Below are 20380 nucleotides of genomic sequence, written 5' to 3'. Positions count from 1 at the left end.
CCCAGTAGGGGGGTGTGCAGAAGGCAACAGATCAATGTTTCTCTCTCATCGATGTTTCTAACTCTCTATCCCTCTCTCTTCCTCTCTGTAAAAAATCAATAAAATATATTTAAAAAAGAAAAAAAAGGAGAGGCTGGGAGCTTCCGTCGCTAGGGGGGCTTGGCCAGCCTGAAAACAGCCCTCAGCCCCTCACCCAGACTGGCCAGGCACCCCACTGGAGACCGCCCCCCCACCCCAAGGGGGCTGTTGCCAGCCTAAAAACAGCCATCAGCCTCTCACTCAGGCTGGCCAAACTTCCATGGGGTGAGGGTCCCCACTGCGGGGGCTTGACCAGCCTGCAAACAGCCACCAGCCCCTCACCCAGGCTTGCCAGGCACCCCCGTGGGGACCCCCACCCTGAAGGGAGTGTGACCAGCTGCAAACAGCCACCAGCCCCTCACCCAGGCTGGCCAGGCACCCCAGTGGGGACCTCCACCCTGAAGGGGGTGTGACCAGCCTGCAGACACCCATCAGCCCCTCACTCAGGCTGGCCAGGCACCCCAGCGGGACCCCCACCCTGATTTGGGACACCCGTCAGGGCAAACCAGCTGGCCCCCACCTGTTCACCAGGCCTCTATCCTATATAATAAAATAATAATATGCATACTGACCCTAACAGCAGAACCACTGGGAATGACTGATCACTATGACACACACTGACCACCAGGGGGCAGACACTCAATGCAGGAGCTGCCCCCTGGTGGTCAGTGCATTCCCACAGGGGGAGCTCTGCTCAGCCACAAGCCAGGCTGATGGCTGCCAGCACAGTGTTGGTGGTGGGAGCCCCTTCTGCCTCAGCAGTGCTAAGGATGTCCGACTGCAGCTTAGGTCTGCTCCCTGCTGGTAAGTGGACATACCCGGAGGGCTGCCAGGCTGCCGGAGGGATGTCTGACTGTAAGCTTGGGCCCGATCCCCCAGGGAGTGGGCCTAAGCCAGTAGGTAGACATCCTCCGAGGGGTCCCAGACTGCAAGAGGGCATAGTCTGGGGTGAGGGGACCCCGCCCCGAGTGCACAAATTTTTGTGCACCGGACTTCTAGTAAGTATATAAGTTCTTTGGTTTATCTCTTCTCGTCTCCCCAACCCCACATCAAGGTATGTCAGTCACTTATTTGTGGGATCTAATGAACAAAATGAATTGACCAACATTTAAGATCTGAAGCATGAAGGCATGGGACAAGATTGACTTTTTTTTTTTTTTTTAATATATTTTATTGATTTTTTACAGAGAGGAAGGGAGAGAGATAGAGAGTTAGAAACATCGATGTGAGAGAAACATCGATCAGCTGCCTCCTGCACACCCTCCACTGGGGATGTGCCCGCAACCCAGGTACATGCCCCTGACCAGAATCGAACCCGGGACCCCTCAGTCCGCAGGCTGACGCTCTATCCACTGAGCCAAACCGGTCTCGGCGACAAGATTGACTTTTTAATGGATAAATAGAAATTCTTTGTTAGTTAACCTTTTTTTAGTAAAATAATACACATGATTTGTTTTGGATATTTTTTAAAATTAAAATATAGTCCGGCTAGTGTTGCTCAGTGGATTGAGTGCCATCCCATGGACCAAGAGGTCTTTGGTTCAATTCCTGGTCAGGGCACATGCCCAGATTATGGTCTTCATCCCCAGTAGAGGCGTGCAGGAGGCAGCCAATCAATGATGTTTTTCTCTTATCAATGTTTCTATCACCCTCTCCCTTCCTCTCTATCTAAAATCAATAAAAACCTTTTTTTAAAATAACAACATAAAGTGTTTGTAATTAAATCTATTTCAGCTCTTCATTCCCTCTCTTCAAACGCAATTATATTTAACTAGAGGTCTGGTGCATGAAATTCATGCATGGGATCGGGGGGGGGGGGTACCCCTCAGCCTAGCCTGCACCCTCTCCAATCCAGGACCCCTCAGGGAATGACCGATTGCTGGCCTGGTCACCCCCAACTGCCCCCTCTGCCAGGCTGGTCGCCCCTCACGGCCCCCCCACCAGCCTGGTCACCACACACAGCCTGCTGTTCAGTCGTTTGGTCATCCCTCACTAACCTCCCTGCTGGCCTGGTTGTAGGCAGCCATCTTATGAGGACATGAGGGTCAATTTGCATATTATCTATTATATAGGATAAGTCACTTGCTGATATTTGTGACTAATGGAGCCACATATATGATATCCTTTTTTATGCAAATTGAAGTATACTACTTTGCATCTCATTGCTGATAAAATGTCTTATCCTTTACAGGCATGTGATAACTTAAACTTGAGTGATCACTTATTAAGAGCAGTATTAAATCTCCTGAGAAGGGAAGTTGCAGAGCATGGCCGTCATTTACAACAGTATTTCAACTTGTTTGTAATGTATGCAAATTTAGGTAAGAACTTTTTGTGTATTGTTTCATATTTATGTATTAAATGACAAAAGCACTTTATTTTTTATTGTGTTTTTATTGATTTTAAAGAGAGAGAAGGGAGAGGGAGAAGGAGAGAGAGAAAGAAACATCAGTGAGAGGGAGAATCATCTATTTCACTGCCTCCTGCATGCCCCCTACTTGGGATCAAGCCTGCAACTCAGGCATGTACTTTGGGAATCACACCATGATTTCTTGGTTCCTGGGTCAAGGCTCACCCATTGATCCACCCCTCTTTGTCATGAAAGCATTTTAATGCAGTGATGACATTTTATCTTTTCTAATAGAAGCAATATTCCATATTCATATTATTCAAAGCCATTTCAGTCCTAGCCAGTGAGGCTCAGTTGGACATTTTGCAGTGTACCCAGAAGTTGCCGGTTTGATTCCCCCATAGGCACATTCCCAGGTAGGGTGCTCAATCCTTGGTAGGCGGTGTGCAGGAGGCAACTGATCAATAATTTCTTCTCATCACTGATGTTTCTGTCTGTCTCTCCCTCTCCCTTCCTCTTTCTCTAAAAATCAATCAACTATTCTTTTTTAAAAAAGGTGTGATCACTTTTTTAAAAATGCCATTACAGATTTTCTGTATAACTTTTGTTTTGTGTTTTGTTGCTCTTAATCCTCACCTGAGGATATTTTTTCCATTGGTTTTTGAGAGAGAGTGGAAAGGGTGGGAGGGAGGAAGAGAGAGACAGAGGAAAACAAGAGAGAGAATCATTGATGTAAGAGAAACATTGATATGAGAGAGCCTCTGGCATGCACCTCAACTCGGGGTAAGGAGCAAACCCACAATTGAGGTATATTCCCTTGACTGGGAATTGAACCTACAATCATTCAGTGTTAGGGTTGATGCTCTAACCACTGTACCTCACAGGCAAGGGTTAGGCTTTCTATATAGCTTTTTTAAAAATATATTTTTTAAAAATATATTTTTATTGATTTTAGAGTGAAAGGGAGAGGGAGAGAGATAGAAATATCAATGATGAGAATCATTGATTGGCTGCCTCCTGCACGCCCCTACTGGGGATTGAGCCCGCAACCCAGGCATGTGCCCTTGACCAGAATCGAAACTGGGACCCTTCAGTCTGCTGACCGACGCTCTATCCATTGAGCAAAACCAGCTAGGGCAGACTATATAACTTTTTAATAGTAATTTTCACCTGCTACTTTAAGATAATACACGTATCTCTGATAATATAATTATTTAAGGTCAGAAACTAACTCATTTTTTTATGTCTTAATTCTCATTTTAAGAACCTGATTTTCAGGTTATATGCCCTAGTCAGAATTAGAATTCTGAGGACTAAGAAAAGAAAAATGTATTTTCTCAAGATGGTTGTACATATCAGGTTTAAGAATCACTTCCTAAAGAAGTTGGCCTATCCAAAATGTTTTTGTTACAATAAAATAAATTTACAGGAGTGATAATATACATAAAATATTCACAAATAACTATCATTTTTAAGATACTGTTTTTAGGGTAGCTTGCACCTATTTTTTCTACTCAGCGGTTCCAGATTCTTACCTAAGAAAATCATGCTGTGTTATTTTATTTTGCTTCATTGTGTGTTGATAATTTATAAGTTTTTTGTCTTGTTCCCCAACCGGACTGCAAAATTTTTATGACCAGAGCTTTGCACAGTATCACCCAGTCACTACTTACTGAATAAATGCATTGATAATCAAGAATATACATCAGAAGTTTTCTTTTAAAAAAAAACCATATTTTTATTAATTTTAGAGAGGAAAGCAGAAAGAGATAGAAGCACCAATTGGTGAGAGAAAATCATTGATTGGCTGCTCCTGCACGCCCCCTACTGGGATCAAGCCTTCAGTTAGGGCAGTGGTCACAAACTCATTAGTCAACAGAGCCAAATATCAACAGTATGATTGAAATTTCTTTTGAGAGCCAAATTTTTTAAACTTAAACTATATAGATAGGTACATTGTTATTAACTTAATTAGGTACTCCTAAGCTGGCCTTTGCTAAGAACATCCTCAGTCTGATTGAGAGACGTTCGCTGAGGTCAACCCCTTCCAACTCTCCCATCCACACTCGTCTTGTTGTACTTGTTTCGTCTGTCTCCTTTTATTCATCCTCTCTATATGTCCAAACCATCTCAACATTCCTTTCTCAATCCTCAACACTACATCTTCTTTCCCTCCACAACATTCCGTAAAATTAACTTAATAAACTTTACTTAAAGTTTTAAGTCTTAGTTAAACTATAGGTACGTTGAATAAAACTTGATATCATACTTAATAATGATATTATTTATTGATAAAATTAAATTCCTTACAATTTACAATATTCGTAAAATTAAATCATGACAATGACTGACAAACACTAATGTGAACAAGGGCCTTGCATCTGCTTGGAAAGTTTGGGTAAGTCAGGTTTGTATGTTGTTGTTTTTAATTTTAGGCACGATTCCAGGTTCTCATTAATAAGACGACTTTTCAATTTAATCTTGATAAGGTTCATGCTTGAAAATGATTGTTCACATAAATATGTAGACCTGAATAAGGAAAGAACAGCAAACTCTAGTTTTTTCAGTTGATTCTATGAGTCAGGAATACTTTTCCAGGTGTTAAAAATTAACATATCTTCCTTCTCCAGGTCTTTCAAAGCAGACCACTTGTGCTATGAACTAAGTTCACATTTGTTTTTCTCCAATATTTCTGTATCAGCACAAAGACGTTCAAATTTCGAGCTCCACGATTCTTTTTTAAATCCTGCAATTGCATTTCAAAGTTGCCAATGTCAATATTAAAGGGAGAAAAATACAATTCTGTTACAGTAGCATTGAGAGGTTTTTTAACAAAGGCTATAACGTCGCTTTGCTGTTTCTGAATTCTTGAAACCTGTTGAGAAAAGCTTCCCTCATATTTAAAAGGGTTGTTTTGAAATAGCAAATGTCAATATAACAACTATTTTTTTGGCGATGTTTCAACAGGCTTGGAAAGTGAATCAAAGTTTCTCTTTCAAAATTTTGAGCAAAAAGAGTTTGTTTTCAAATGAAATAAGTTCTAACATCGAAAAAATTGTGTTTCCTTTCCTCTGTAGTTTACAATTAAGCTGATTTAGATAAGACGTAACATCTACCATGAAATAACATTTTTGGATCCACCATTAACCCCCACCACCTTCTCACCAAGGCCTTTTTTTATTTCATGACAATCAGCAAGTATGTTTTTACCTGTCACAATCTCATGCTCTATGAGGGAACTCACAAAAAGTGTGTCCTCTGCTCAGCCTTTGTCAATATCTTTAGCCATTCCTTTCAAGAACTTGTTTCAATTTCTATGACATGATCTATTCTTAGTGAAGCCATGCTAGGGAGTCTTAAACTCTCACATTTTTATCCAAGTGACTCAGTAGTTTGCTCTCAATAAATAACTGCGATTTGTGTGTCATACCTCTCCCAAGGAGGGATTATAACCTTACAAAAGCAGGGTACAAAGGACTTTCACAGCCGCAGTTGCCTTTTTAGGAGATACACTCAACTCTGTCTCAGGTTTATCCAAGTCCCTTTCTTTGTTTAACCATGCTACTTAGAGCAGTGGCCTCAGTCCTGGCTGCTCATGCAAACCAGCTGAGGAGCTTTTAAAAAGCACAACAGGTGTCTGGACTTCATCCCCTACAAATTGAATCGAAACTCCTGTGAGTAGGGCCTGGGCACTGGGATTTTTGGTAGTTCCTTGATGAAATGTGCAGCCAGGGCTGAGAGCCAGTGCCTACAAGTGTCAGAATTGTTTGTTACCATCGCCTGAGCAAAAGGTTTCAGCAATATATTCCACTGAAATCCATCAGAATTTAACAAATGTTACTAATAATGATTTTGCATTTGCTTGTTGACTGACGGGCTCACTCAACTCGTGCATGAGTCGCGTGCGCCTCCCCTGCGCTGCGTATCCCGTGGCCCGCCCGGGCCGTGTCCCCCGTCGCCCTCTCCCTTCGCCCGACCGACCGACCAACACCCTCCACTTCTTCTAACACCACTTCTTCAAAATAGACTTTCCTAGGCCAAAAACTGACTTCTGCGCATGGGCCATGAAGTTTCAATCGCACTGTGTGTGCCCACACGTGGTATTTTGTGGAAGAGCCACACTCAAGGGGCCAAAGAGCTGCATGTGGCTCGCGAGCCGCCGTTTGCTGACCACTGAGTTAAGGCATGAGCCCTTGCAGTGGTTCTCAACCTTCCTAATGCCATGACCCTTTAATACAGTTCCTCATGTTGTGGTGACCCCTAACCATAAAATTATTTTCGTTGCTACTTCATAACTGTAATTTTGCTACTGTTATGAATTGTAATGTAAATATCTGATATGCAGGATGTATTTTCATTGTTCACAACCCACAGGTTGAGAACCACTGCATGGGAATTAAACTGTGACCTCCTGGTTCATAGCTTGATGTTCAACCATTGAGCCACACCAGCTAGGCTACATCAGAAGTTTTCTTATATTTTCAGTGTTCTTTTAAATCATTGTTTATTACAGTTGCCAAAAAATTGAATATCAGTGATTCAGAGGTTAATGAATCAAACTCTCAGAATTATTTTTTTGATATGTAATCTAGTTAAAAGTTTTGAAATATTAATATATATTGGTTTCATTTTTATGAGGAATTGATTTAGACTGAGTTAGACTGTTTTCATAGGTCAGTGTTCAACCACTGATCCCTCTGGCTGAGCTTGAATGACATTTTTTAAATCACAAATACTTTTTATTTGAAATTATGTTTTTATACTAAATGCATTCCTTTTAAAGTGTTATCTGTATTAATCAGCTATTAATCACTATCATTTATTTAATTAAAAGAAAATTCTACTTCCCTGTCTCTTATTTTTCTCTGTAGTTTCTTTGCCTGTCTCTGAGATTCTGAGACACTTGTAGGAAGCACACAAACAAGCATAAATGAAATCATTTTCTAATTCCAATTTTTACTGTAAAATTCCCAAATTTAAATGTTTGTTGGGGTATTATTATTATTGACTAGAGGCCAGTGCACGAATTCAGGCTGTGAGGCTGCAGTGGGCAGAGAGGCTGGTCTCAACCCATTTTCCATGTCCCTGCCCAATCCTCCCACTGCAGCCCCTGGTCCCCTGCCTGCTGGCAGCCCGCCGCTCCCACCCACTAACGCCGCCAGCCCTACTTGCAACTGTTGACAGCACAGAGCAATTTGGGCTAGTGCTAGGAGTAGATGTGAGAGGTGGATGTCAGCGCCAATTGCCCCTCTGGAGCAGGGGAAGGTGGAGAAGCCCTGAGGGGCAATCGGGGGCCAGCATCTGCTGCTAGCAACCGCTGACAGCACTGAGCAGTTGGAACCAGCACTGGGTGCTGGAAGCAGGTGCGAGCGCCTGGTGGGACCGTAGCACGCAGGAGCAAAATATTTTCAGTAACCACCAGAGGCTCGCCCCTATGATAGCACCCGGCATCCCGCCTTGGTCTGGTGCCCCCTCACCTGCTTCATCATCACGCTGTGGCCAACACCCACCATATTCCGCGTTCTGCTGCCAGTGCCCACCATGTTCCAAGTGTGTCCCCTGGTAGTCAGTGCATGTCATAGCAACCAATTATTAAGTGGTTCCACTGTTCGGTCTATTTATATATTAGGGTTTTATATATATAGATTTGAGAGAGAGGGGAAGGCAGAGGGAGAAACATCTATTCGCTGCCTCCCGTATATGACCCACTGAGGATAGACCCTGAAACCTGGGTATGTTCTCTTACCAGGAATCAAACCAGCCATCTTTCTGTGCAAGTACTAAGGCCCACCAACTGTGCCTTCCAGCCAGTACTGAAACTATTAAATTTTAATCACTACCAAAATCCTGTTTTGTCATTTTAATTTTATTTATTTTATTTATTTTTAATCCTCAGCTGAGGATATGTTTTATGGAATTAAGAGAGAGAAATATTAATGTGGTAGAGAAACATGGATTAGTTGTCTTCTGGATGCGCCCATCCCAGTGACCAAACATACAACCTGAGAATTGAATCAGCCTCTCACTGAAATATGGGATGACACTTCCAACCAACTATGTCAGGACTGTAGTTTTTATTTTAGATAGTGCTTATTCATATATTACTCACTCTTGGTCCATAACATATTCTATATATATAAAAGCCTAAAATGCTAAGTGTCCAACCATTCAGTTGACCAGTCGATCAGTTGCTATGATGTACACTGACCTCCAAGAAGCAGACCCTCCGACAGGTAGGTTAGCTTGCTGCTGGGGTCTGGCCGATTGGGACTGTTCAAAATGGATCAGACAAGCCCTGGAGCCCTCCCCTGGTCCCTTTCCAACCAGCCAACCTACCGCAGTCCTTCCCCTACCAACCAGCCTCCATCATCCAGAAGTAAGTATAATAATAAAAGTGTAATATGCTAATTAGACTGGACATCCTTTCGGACAAAGCCAGGGCTGTGAGCGAAGCTGAGGTCCCGGGTGCCAGAGGGAAGTCTGTGCTGGCAGCTGGACGAAGGAAGGCCTACTCTTGCTTGAATTCATGCATTGGGTCTCTAGTGCAATAATAAGGGGAGAGGGAATTCAAAGAGTGTCAAGAATGAGGGAGTATATAATTTTAAGAACTCTATTTTTAGCTTCAAACAAAAAATATTACAGCAAATTAAATGCTTGTGAGGACTAGCAAAATCAGAAACATGGAAATAGCAAGTGTAGGATTTGGGGTTCCCCCCCCCAAAAAAAAAATAGTTTTACCAGAGAGGAAAGAGACTGGCCATTTACAAAAGACTTCATTTCTCTTGAAATTTAGTTTCTATCTTTATCTTCTTAATTTATTCAGATGAGAGTTGCTATCTAGGCTTCAGTAGTCTCTTTAAGATGTCTTACACAGTGTGCCTTTTTCTTAGGGTTTAGTGTAATTGGAATTCCAAAATCAATTACTACTTCACAGTTAGAATTCATTAAATGAATTATTTTCTATTCTATTTGCATTCTACTTGCATTTCTGTGGTAAAAACAAACAGGATGAACTTTAGTCATAAATATTATAGATAGCCACATTAGATAATATTTTTTATTAGGCAACACAATTGTTTTGTTTATTTTCCTTATACATTTTTCTTTATCCTTTTTTTTTTAAAGGTATGGCAGAAAAGACACAGCTTCTGAAATTGAGTGTACCTGCTACCTTTATGCTTGTGTCTTTACATGAAGGGCCAGGTCCTCCAATTAAATATCAGTATGCTGAGTTAGGGAAGTTATATTCAGTAGTGTCTCAGCTTATCCGCTGTTGCAGTGTCTCATCAAGAATGCAGTCTTCAATCAATGGTAAAGTTGAAGTTCTTTTTTTTCTTTTTAATTGATTTCAGAGAGGAGGGAGATGGAGAGAGAGAAACAGAAACATTAATTATTAGAAAGAATCATGGAGTGGCTGCCTCTGCGCAACCCTCACTGGGCATATGCCCCGACTGGGAATTAAACTTTGACTTCCTGGTACATAGGTCCACACTCAACCACTGAGTTACCATGGCCACTGAATGTTCTATTCTTCACAGTAGTTTAAAAACAATGCTATTCTTTAATTAAGACTACTTAATTAAAGTTCTGAAGGTTTATAAAATTATGAGTCTGAAGGTTCATGCTTTGGTGTTATGTTTTTATAACATTTAGTTAAAATGACACCTTTTAAAGCTTATTCCTCCCTATTATGATAAATCCTTTATTTATGAGATGGTTAGTTTAATAATTTTAAAAATTTATGGTTTTGCTTTTTGGTGGGTTTTTTTTTGGTCTTCATTGTCAGCATTTCTATTTTTCCATCTTATCAGTCTTATGTGTCTGAATCTCATAATTTTAAAAAATATTGTTTTATGGCTAGGAGATATTCTGATATCTTTTGAAGTAAAAATTCAGTAATATAATTTTATGAAGAAATCTACTTACTTTTCATTGATGACAAATCTTTTATAGGTAATCCTCCTCTTCCAAATCCATTTGGTGACCCTAATTTATCACAGCCTATAATGCCAATTCAGCAGAATGTGGCTGATATTTTATTTGTGAGAACAAGTTATGTGAAGAAAATTATTGAAGACTGCAGTAACTCAGAGGAGACCATCAAATTGCTTCGTTTTTGCTGCTGGGAGAATCCTCAGTTCTCATCTACTGTCCTCAGTGAACTACTCCGCCAGGTTAGCAGAAAATAGATATTTATATTATCTGTAATTTGATTCATTAGTCCTTTATGTAACAAATTTAACCAAGTTTTACCTAATTTTAGGTTGCGTATTCATACACCTATGAACTTCATCCATACTTGGATCTACTTTTGCAGATTTTATCGATTGAGGATTCCTGGCAGACTCACAGGTAGCTACACATTTGCTATCAGAATATTACCTTTTTCTATGTTCTAGAAATAAATGAAATTGCCAGTAGCCAATTTACTTCTTGAAGCTCTGTTAAATGGTTTATCTTTAAAACATATGACCAAAATGAAAGAAAAGACTCACCTTCTCTCGCAATTTTATTTTTATTCTTATTTCCCCCCTTTTTTTAAAGGTCAGTTCTTTTCTACTGTGTTTCCTGTGTTTCTTTTTTAAAAATATATATTTTGTTGATTTTTCTTTTTTCTTTTTAAAATATATTTTATTGATTTTTTTACAGAGAGGAAGGGAGAGGGATAGAGAGAAACATCTATCAGCTGCCTCCTGCACACTCCCCACTGGGAATGCGCCTGCAACCTAGGTACATGCCCTTGACTGAAATCGAACCTGGGGCCCTTCATTCAATAGGCCAACGCTCTATCCACTGAGCCAAACCAGTCAGGGCTATTTCATTGATTTTTTACAGAAACGAAGGGAGAGGGATAGGGAGTTAGAAATATCCATCAGCTGCCTCCTGCACACCTCCTACTGGGGATGTGCCCGCAACCAAGGTACATGCCCTTGCTCGGAATCGAACCTGGGATCTTTCAGTCCGCAGGCCGACTGTCTATCCACTCAGCCAACCCGGTTAAGGCTTATTTTTTTCTCTTAAAGCTCTAGTTTTATACTTACTACTTCATTTTTCCCCATTTAATATTTTTCACTCTACTTTTTTATTAAGACAACTAGCATAGGCTTTTGGTAAGTACTCAGTTTTATTAATACCAGTTTAAGATACAATGGATCCTTGAACAACATGGGTTTGAACTGGATGGGTCCACTTATATAAGGATTTTTTATTTTTTAGTACACACCTACATTACTGTAAATATATTTCTTTTTTATTTTCTTCTCTCTACCTTTTTTGTAAGAATATAGTATACACTACATATAATGCACAAAATAAGTGTTTGTCAACTGTTTATATTACCAGTAAACTTACTACAACAGTTTTGGGGAGCACAAAAGTTATACATGGATTTTTGTAATGCTCAGTCAGGGGTGGGTATATCTAGCCCCTGCATTGTTCAAGGGTTATCTTTACTTGTTTTTTTAACTAGTTATGCTAGATAACATTTAGTTATCTAAAACTAATCCCTAGCCCTAGCCAGTTTAGCTCAGTGGATAGAGCATCAGTCTGCAAACTGAAAGGTCCCAGGTTCGATTCTGATCAAGGGCACAGGCCCAGGATATGTGCTCGATCCCCAGTGGGAGACTTGCAGGAGGCAGCTGATCCATGATTCTCTCTCATCATGTATGTTTCTCTCTCTTCCTCTTCCTTTCTCTTCCTTCCTCTCTGAAATCAGTAAAAATATATTTTACTAAAATAAAACTAATCTCTAAAATGTTAACTGCTTTTATTAGTACATAAAGACTCAAGAATGATAACTTTTGCCCTAACTGGATTGGCTCAGTGGATAGAGCCTCAGCCTATGAACTGAAGAGTGCCAGGTTTGATTCCGGTCAAGGGCATATACCTTGGTTCCAAGTACATCCCCAGTATCAGGTGTACAGGAGGTAGCTGATCGATGTTACTCTCTCATCGATGTTTCTAACTCTATCCTTCTCCCTTACTCTCTGTAAAAAATCAATAAAATATGTTAAAAAAAAAAAGAATGATAACTTTTTAAAAAATATATATATTTTATTGATTTTTTTACAGAGAGGAAAGGAGAGAGATAGAGTTAGAAACATCAATGAGAGAGAAACATCAATCAGCTGCCTCCTGCACATCCCCTACTGGGGATGTGCCCGCAACCCAGGTACATGCCCTTGACCAGAATCGAACCCGGGACCCTTCAGTCTGCAGGCTGACGCTCTATCCACTGAGCCAAACTGGTTTCGGCAAGAATGATAACTTTTGCCCTAACTCAGGTTTGGCTCAGTGAATAGTGTCGCCTGTGGACTGAAGGGTCCCAGGTTCAATTCCGGCCAAGGGCATGTACTTGTTTGTGGGCTTAATCCCCAGTAGGGGTTGTGCAGGAGGCAGCTGATTGATGCTTCTTTCTCATCAATGTTTCTAACTCTTAATCTCTCTCCCTACCTTTCTGTAAAAATCAATTAAAAATACATATATTTTTTTAAAAATTATAACTTTTAGTTGCTTAGGCCTTCAAATTTCCTCTCAGAAATTCTCTGTGTTCTTTGTAGTAAACTCAACCTAAAAATGATAATACAGAAGTAGTTGCCAGCTCTTCCAGTTAACTCACTTTTCTCCCCACAGGAATTATTTTATTATGGTTTGTCTTAGGAAATATTGTCACAAATTGTTCATTGTAATAACCAAAGAAAAATCTAAAAATAAATATAGGGGGGTTTTATGTTTGGATTTTAATATATATACTAGTGGCCCAATGCATGAAATTGGTGCACGGGCGTGGGGGTTCCCTCAGCCTGCACCCTCTCCAATCGGGAACCCTTTGGTGGATGTCCGATGGCCAGTTCAGTCCCACACCAGCCTGATCTCGCCCCCAACTGCCCTCCCCTTTCGGCCTGGTTGCCTCCAACTGCCCTCCCCTTTCAGCCTGATCTTGCCCACAACTGCCCTCCCCTGCCTGTCTGATTGCCCTAACCTCCTGCTGTCCTGATCACCCCTAACTGCCTCTGCCTCGGCCCCCACCACCATGGCTTTGTCCAGAAGGATGTTAGGCATCTGGAAGATGGCGGGTCGAACTGTTCTAATTAGTATATTACCCTTTTATTAGTGTAGATAGATTATATAGGATAGGATTCTTAAATAGGGGTAAAATCCTTTTTCAGCAAGAGGAAATGCTCTTGACAGACAAAAATACCTAATCCCTATATCTGGACGGATAGCCAGCCATATGCACTATACTGCCAAACCAGTCATGAAAAAATTGAACTGCTTTCTTACACCTTACACCAAATAGCTCTTGTCCTTAAAACCTTCCTCAGCCCCCACCTTAGGTTTCTGCCTTTGCAGTTTCTATGCTAGTCAGCGTCAAAAGCTCTGCTTCCTAGGCAGCCATTGGCTCCTGGCACTTCACCCAGATTTGGTTCTGATTGGTTGGTTTCTATACCAGTCAGCATCTCTGGGCCTATCTCTGGGCCTGATCAGAGAGACATGGCTGATCAGCAGCCCCCTCAGAGGCCCTAAGACAAACAGAGGCGAGAGTGCTGGCTAGGAGAGAAAGAGAGAAGCAACAGCTAATCAACAGCTGCTATGGAGGCTGCAGATCGGACCCTGCCTCTCTCTTTGGGCCTCTCTTTGGGCCTGATCCACAGCTCCCTGGGCAGTCAGTGCTGGGTCACCGAGCCGGCATGGGGCAGTCAGTGCTGGGTCGCCACGGCAACCCAGCCCTGACTGCAGGACTGACTTCTCGTCAGTCCAGCCTTTGGTTGTTAAGGACCCTGGGTTTTTATATATTAGGATTTTTAGTCCTCACCCAAGGATTTGTTTTAATTGACAGAGAAAGAGAGAGAAGCATCAATAGGTTGTCTCCCCATACATGCCCCAACCAGGGATAGAACCCACAACTTAGGTATTTGCCCAGACTGAAGATAAAACTGTCAACCTATTGGTGTACGAGACAAACTCTCAAATCAATTGAGCCACCATGGCCAGGACTAAACATATGCCTTTTTATAAGTTTGTCAAATTCAATGCTTAAATTAAGATAAATCATTACAATCTTAAATTTCACAGGGACTGAAAATGTTAGACTTCTTGAATTAATGTTTTTAAATTGTCATCTAATTCACCATCACATATTTCAAATAAGTCATTTAATGCTGTCAAAATTACATTACCCAAAATCAGTTGCCATGAAACTTATAGTCATTTATTATTTAGAACCAATTTCAGTATAATGGAATAACTGGATATTTTATAATGAGTTTGTTTTAATCGAGTCTGTTTTTTAAGAACTTCTAAGCATATGTTTCTTATGTAACTTTCTTATTATTCTTTAAACTGATTAATTACACCCTAGTCTTGTCTCAAGCAAATAATAATAAATATATCAATACTGGAATAATGTAGAAAGTACTAGACTTGTGTGAATAAATCAGTAAAATGTTATTATGAGCCTAAGCTTTAAATGTTTTGTACAATTAACATTTATCCAATAAACAGTATTTAATAGATATTCACAAATCATTTGTATGTCAGGCATTTGTTATAGTCAACAGAACAAGACAGCAAAGACAGTATTTTTTTAAATATATTTTTATTGATTTCAGAGAAGGGAGAGGGAGCGAGAGATAGAAACATCAATGATGAGAGAGAATCATTGGTTGACTGCCTCCTGCATACCCCCTACTGGGTATTGAGCCTGCAACCTGGGCATGTACCCTTGGCCGGAATTGAACCTGGGACTTTTCAGTCCTCAGGCAGAGGCTCCATCCACTGAGCCAAACCAGTTAGGGCAGCAAAGACAATATTGATTACTAGATGCCAGGTGCATGAAATTTGTGCACTGGGGGACAAGGGATCTCTCAGCCCAGCCTGTGCCCTCTTGCAGTTCAGGTCCCCTCAGGGGATGACTACCTGCTGGCAGTCAGATATCCCTCTTATAGTCTGGAACCCCTCACTCCTTACCACCCACCACCAGTGTTGCACTTGCAAGCTGTGAGCCTGGCTTCTGGCTGAGTGGCGCTTGCCCTGTGGGAGCGCACTAACCAAAAGGGGACAGCTCCTGCATTAAGTGTTTGGCCCCTGATTGTCAACTTGCCTCGTAGCAGCCAGTCATTCTGCTATTCAGTCTATTTGCATATTAGGGTTTTATTTTATAGGAGGATAGTAGTATGCAATAGCAGTTGACACTAATGGATATATGGCAAAATGTTTAAAAATCACTATTATTTAAAATTGAATAAAAATAGGATATATACTTTATATTAAAATATATAGGATATACTTTATACTTACATTAAACTATCTTTAATATAAGTATTACTTATGCATGTTATTTTTTGTCTGAAATTATTAGACTTTGAAAAATTATTGAAATTGTTTTTTGTACAAGGCTTACATTATGAATGTGTATACTGAAAAAAATAACAACTTGCCTTTTATTTGGACTATAATGATATTCTATTAAGTAAAACAAATTGTGTTAAGAAATTTTTCTAGATATTTCTGTCCAGGCACCTTTTGTCTCATAAATAATTTTTAAGTTGACTTGTTGGGGTCCAACCCCAGCAGGTCCAGGGGTCCCCAAAGGTGTGGATGGAGTCAGCGAAGAAGGAATGACACGGAGGCAGCATTCAGTTGATCAGCATAGCAAGGTTCTCTAGCCAGGTTCTAGCCAGGATCTCCAGCCAGGTTCTGTCCAGGATCTCCAGCCAAGTTCTGTCACTAGGTTCTCCAGCCAGGTTCTGTAGCCATGTTGTCTCGCTAGGTTCTCCAGCCAGGTTCTCCAGCCAGGTTCTGTGTTTATTGTCTTGTTACATCTGTATTTATACCAGTTGATTTTAATCCTGTCAATTTCTAAGGGTCCCTGTTCGGGCGCCATCTGTTGGGGTCCAACCCCAGCAGGTCCAGGGGTCCCCAAAGGTGTGGACAGAGTCGGCAAAGAAGGAATGACACGGAGACAGCGTTCAGTTGATCAGCAGCCTAGCCAGGATCGCTAGTCAGGTTTTAATGTGGTGTGCGCATCCGGGGAGGAGTCAGCTGTGCCCTCTGGGTCAGCTGGTATGGATAATACCGGGGAGGAGGAGAAGGAAGCACAGATGGAGGATGGTGTGACATAAGTTCGGACTAGATGGTCTGGAATGCACACAGGTGAGTCTGTGTTCTGTGGATATATGCAAGCATATCCTCTCCCCCAGGTTAAAAGTACATTAGGTCCCTTCCAGGCTCCTGTAAGTAAGTTTGTCCATTTGATGAGGGCTTTAAATTTAGTTAGATCAGGGTTCCAATGTCTGTACATTGGGGAATTTCCCTCAGAATTTACTCAGAGTCCTCAGACTTGGCTGAGAGAGTAGCTTCCACTTCTTGCTTTTCTGCCATCTGCTGAGCCTCAGTTGTTAACTTCTTCAGCTGACCCCATGTTGGTACCTCAGTCCCTTGCATAGCCTTCCTTAGCCTCAGTTGTTAACTTAGGTAAGCCCCCCATTCCCCTAGGTAAGCCCCGCTCTCGGGACGGGTAGGACTCCACCATAGGAAGAGGGTGGATAATCTTCGCCAACTCCGTCCACACCTTTGGGAACCCCTGGAACAGGATTCCCCTAGGTAAGCCCCTCCCATTGAGAACCCCCACACTCGGGACGGATAGAACTCCACCAGGGTACTGCAGACCCCCCTATAAAGGATAAGTAGGGCAAGAAGGTGGATAGTACAGAACTTGGATTGTGAAGATGTGCCATACTGAGTCTAGAACAGGGGCAGGCAAACTTTTTGACTCGAGGGCCACAATGAGTTCTTAAACTGGACCGGAGGGCCAGAACACAAGCATGGATGGAGTGTTTGTGTGAACTAATATAAATTCAAAGTAAACATCATTACATAAAAGGGTACGGTCTTTTTTTTTTTTTTTAGTTTTCTTCATATCAAATGGGCCGGATCCGGCCCGCGGACCATAGTTTGCCCATGGCTGGTCTAGAAGAAAAAACACTCCGTATTGATCTTTTAACCCATATGCTTGCTAGCAGAGGAGTTAAGGTTACTCCCAGTCAGACGGAATGTTTTACACAAGAAGTATGTCCATGCTTTTCTGAGGAAGGAAAGGTAAATGTAAAGGCATGGGAGAAGGTAGGCCCAAGGAGCCTTATCCTTAACCCTACTGCAGCCTTTCCACCCTGGGAAAGTGCAGGATTGGTAAGCTCTCCCTGGGGTGATAGATCAGGACTCGGGTGATAGATCAGGACTCGGGTGATAGATCAGGACTCGGGTAATAGCGGAAAGCACCAATCCTACTCTTAAAATGGATACAAGAGAGCATTTGGGGTTTTTCTTTTTAATGCCTGCTTTGGATTGAGTAAATGCATTACATGCATCACTACAATGGACCCAGAGAAGCTCCTTGTCCCATCATTCCAAAGACTTTTGCCCCGATGACAGAAAAGTGGAAAAAAGAAGAAAAGGAAGGCTATGCAAGGGACTGAGGTACCAACATGGGGTCAGCTGAAGAAGTTAACAACTGAGGCTCAGCAGATGGCAGAAAAGCAAGAAATGGAAGCTACTCTCTCAGCCAAGTCTGAGGACTCTGAGTAAATTCTGAGGGAAATTCCCCAATGTACAGACATTGGAACCCTGATCTAACTAAATTTAAAGCCCTCATCAAATGGACAAACTTACTTACAGGAGCCTGGAAGGGACCTAATGTACTTTTAACCTGGGGGAGAGGATATGCTTGCATATATCCACAGAACACAGACTCACCTGTGTGCATTCCAGACCATCTAGTCCGAACTTATGTCACACCATCCTCCATCTGTGCTTCCTTCTCCTCCTCCCCGGTATTATCCATACCAGCTGACCCAGAGGGCACAGCTGACTCCTCCCCGGATGCGCACACCACATTAAAACCTGACTAGCGATCCTGGCTAGGCTGCTGATCAACTGAACGCTGTCTCCGTGTCATTCCTTCTTTGCCGACTCTGTCCACACCTTTGGGGATCCCTGGACCTGCTGGGGTTGGACCCCAACATTGACTGTGAAGGAAAACAGGACATAATTACCTTTATAAAATGTTCAGGTTTGCCCTAACGGGTTTGGCTCAGTGGAGAGAGCAGAGCGTCAGTCTGCGGACTCAAGGGTTCCAGGTTCGATTCTGGTCCAGGGCATGTACCTTGGTTGCGGGCACATCCTCAGTGGGAGATGTGCAGGAGGCGGCTGGTCGATGTTTCTCTCCCATCGATGTTTCTAACTATCTCTCTCCCTTCCTCTCTGTGAAAAATCAATAAAATATATTTTAAAAAAAAAAATAACTCAAATTATTCTCAACTGAAGCAGTCATGAAAGCAGTTGTAGTTTAATTTAATTTAAAATGATGTAATATTGGTAAACTTAATTCACATTTAGTAATGCATTTAAATTACAATATAGCAAAATTATTTTGTATTAATAGTAATTTTTTTTTTAATTTTTTTAAAATATATTTTATTGATTTTTCACAGAGAGGAAGGGAGAGAGATAGAGAGAGTTAGAAACATCGATGAGAGGGAAACATCGATCAGCTGCCTCCTGCACATCCCCCACCAGGGATGTGCCCGCAACCTAGGTACATGCCCTTGACCGGAATCGAACCCAGGACCTCTCAGTCCGCAGGCTGACGCTCTATCCACTGAGCCAAACCGGTTTCGGCAATAGTAATTTTTTAAGATTGCTGATTTTTGGGTCAAACTGTTAGCCAGTTCTCCAATTTGCTATTTCTGACATCCATAAGCTCTTTGACTTCTGTACTTGATTTCTCATCTTATTAAATGGATTTATGAATGATGCCTTCTCGGATAATTAACTCTAGAGTTAAATAGAGATGATTAAATCAAAACATGTATTGAATGGCAGACAATAGTCACTACAATGTTAATCCTAAACATTACAAAATTTTATATCTGGTTCTTTTTTAGAATTCTTAATGCACTTAAAGGAATTCCAGATGATCGAGATGGTTTATTTGATACAATCCAGCGTTCTAAGAATCAGTGTCAAAAAAGAGCATACCAATGCATAAAATGTATGGTAGCTCTCTTTAACAATTGTTCTGTTGGTTACCAAATATTACAGGTGAGAATTATTTCTTATAATGTTGTTACAATCTGAATCATAATTAACGACTGCTTTAAAAGAAATTCTGAAAAATTAGTGTTTTAAGTTAACATAGTAAATTATTCCAAATTCTTTTACATAATTGTTTTTGTTTTGTTTGTTTGTTTTAAGAGTAATGGAGATCTTAAAAGAAAGTGGACCTGCGCAGTGGAATGGCTTGGAGATGAACTCGAAAGAAGACCATATACTGGCAATCCTCAATACACTTACAATAATTGGTCTCTTCCAGAACAAAGCAATGAGACATCAAATTGTTATTTCTTAGAGAGATCACATAGTGCTAGGATAACACTTGCAAAAGCTTGTGAACTCTGTCCAGAAGAGGTAAAAAAAAAAAAAAAAAAAAAGCCACTAGTAGGCAGCAGGTAGAAATGGAAAAAAGAAAAGTAGTTTTTTAACTTACAGTCCAGTCTTTATTGTGTAAATTATGTTTGTTTTATCATTTTATTGATTGTAATGTTTACTGTTGATTGGTTTGTTCTCAAGTAATGAAAGGATCTTGTTAACTCTAGTTATTTTGAACAAGTACCTATGAAATTGTCTAAAAATTATACATCTAGGAATCTGATTTTTTTTCTCTTATTGTAAATTATTTTATCTACAGTAAATGGTAAGTGTTAAAGAGGTCAGCTTTGTGGATTCTTCCCGAATATATCTCAAAATAAGGAGATTAAGAATCAATTTAAAGTTGCAGCTCCTATAAGTAATCAAATGAAGCTTATTACTATAGCTGTTCGCATCTGGCCTGGTGGGGTTAGCTAGATTCTTTGGGGTTAGCCTAGCCCAGAAGGGTCATGGTTATCTCTCTAG

At 41.0% G+C, this 20380-nt stretch overlaps 1 protein-coding gene across 1 annotated transcript in view; it reads left to right on the top strand.

Moving 5' to 3' along the window:
- The window catches only part of LOC308512203 (ubiquitin carboxyl-terminal hydrolase 9X-like), a 254107-nt gene that overhangs the window by 229781 nt on the left and 3946 nt on the right, over positions 1 to 20380 (top strand). The window contains exons 38-43 of the mRNA XM_081082000.1: positions 2270 to 2399; positions 9554 to 9739; positions 10382 to 10602; positions 10692 to 10780; positions 19372 to 19528; positions 19682 to 19894. Of these exons, the coding sequence (XP_080938126.1) occupies positions 2270 to 2399; positions 9554 to 9739; positions 10382 to 10602; positions 10692 to 10780; positions 19372 to 19528; positions 19682 to 19894 (996 nt within the window). The remainder of the gene's footprint in view (positions 1 to 2269; positions 2400 to 9553; positions 9740 to 10381; positions 10603 to 10691; positions 10781 to 19371; positions 19529 to 19681; positions 19895 to 20380) is intronic.

Source organism: Myotis nattereri (genome assembly GCF_964212035.1).
Source record: "Myotis nattereri genome assembly, chromosome: Y".
NCBI lineage: Eukaryota > Metazoa > Chordata > Mammalia > Chiroptera > Vespertilionidae > Myotis > Myotis nattereri.
The sequence above is the reverse complement of the archived record's forward strand: the minus strand, read 5'-3'. Positions and strand labels throughout refer to the sequence as shown.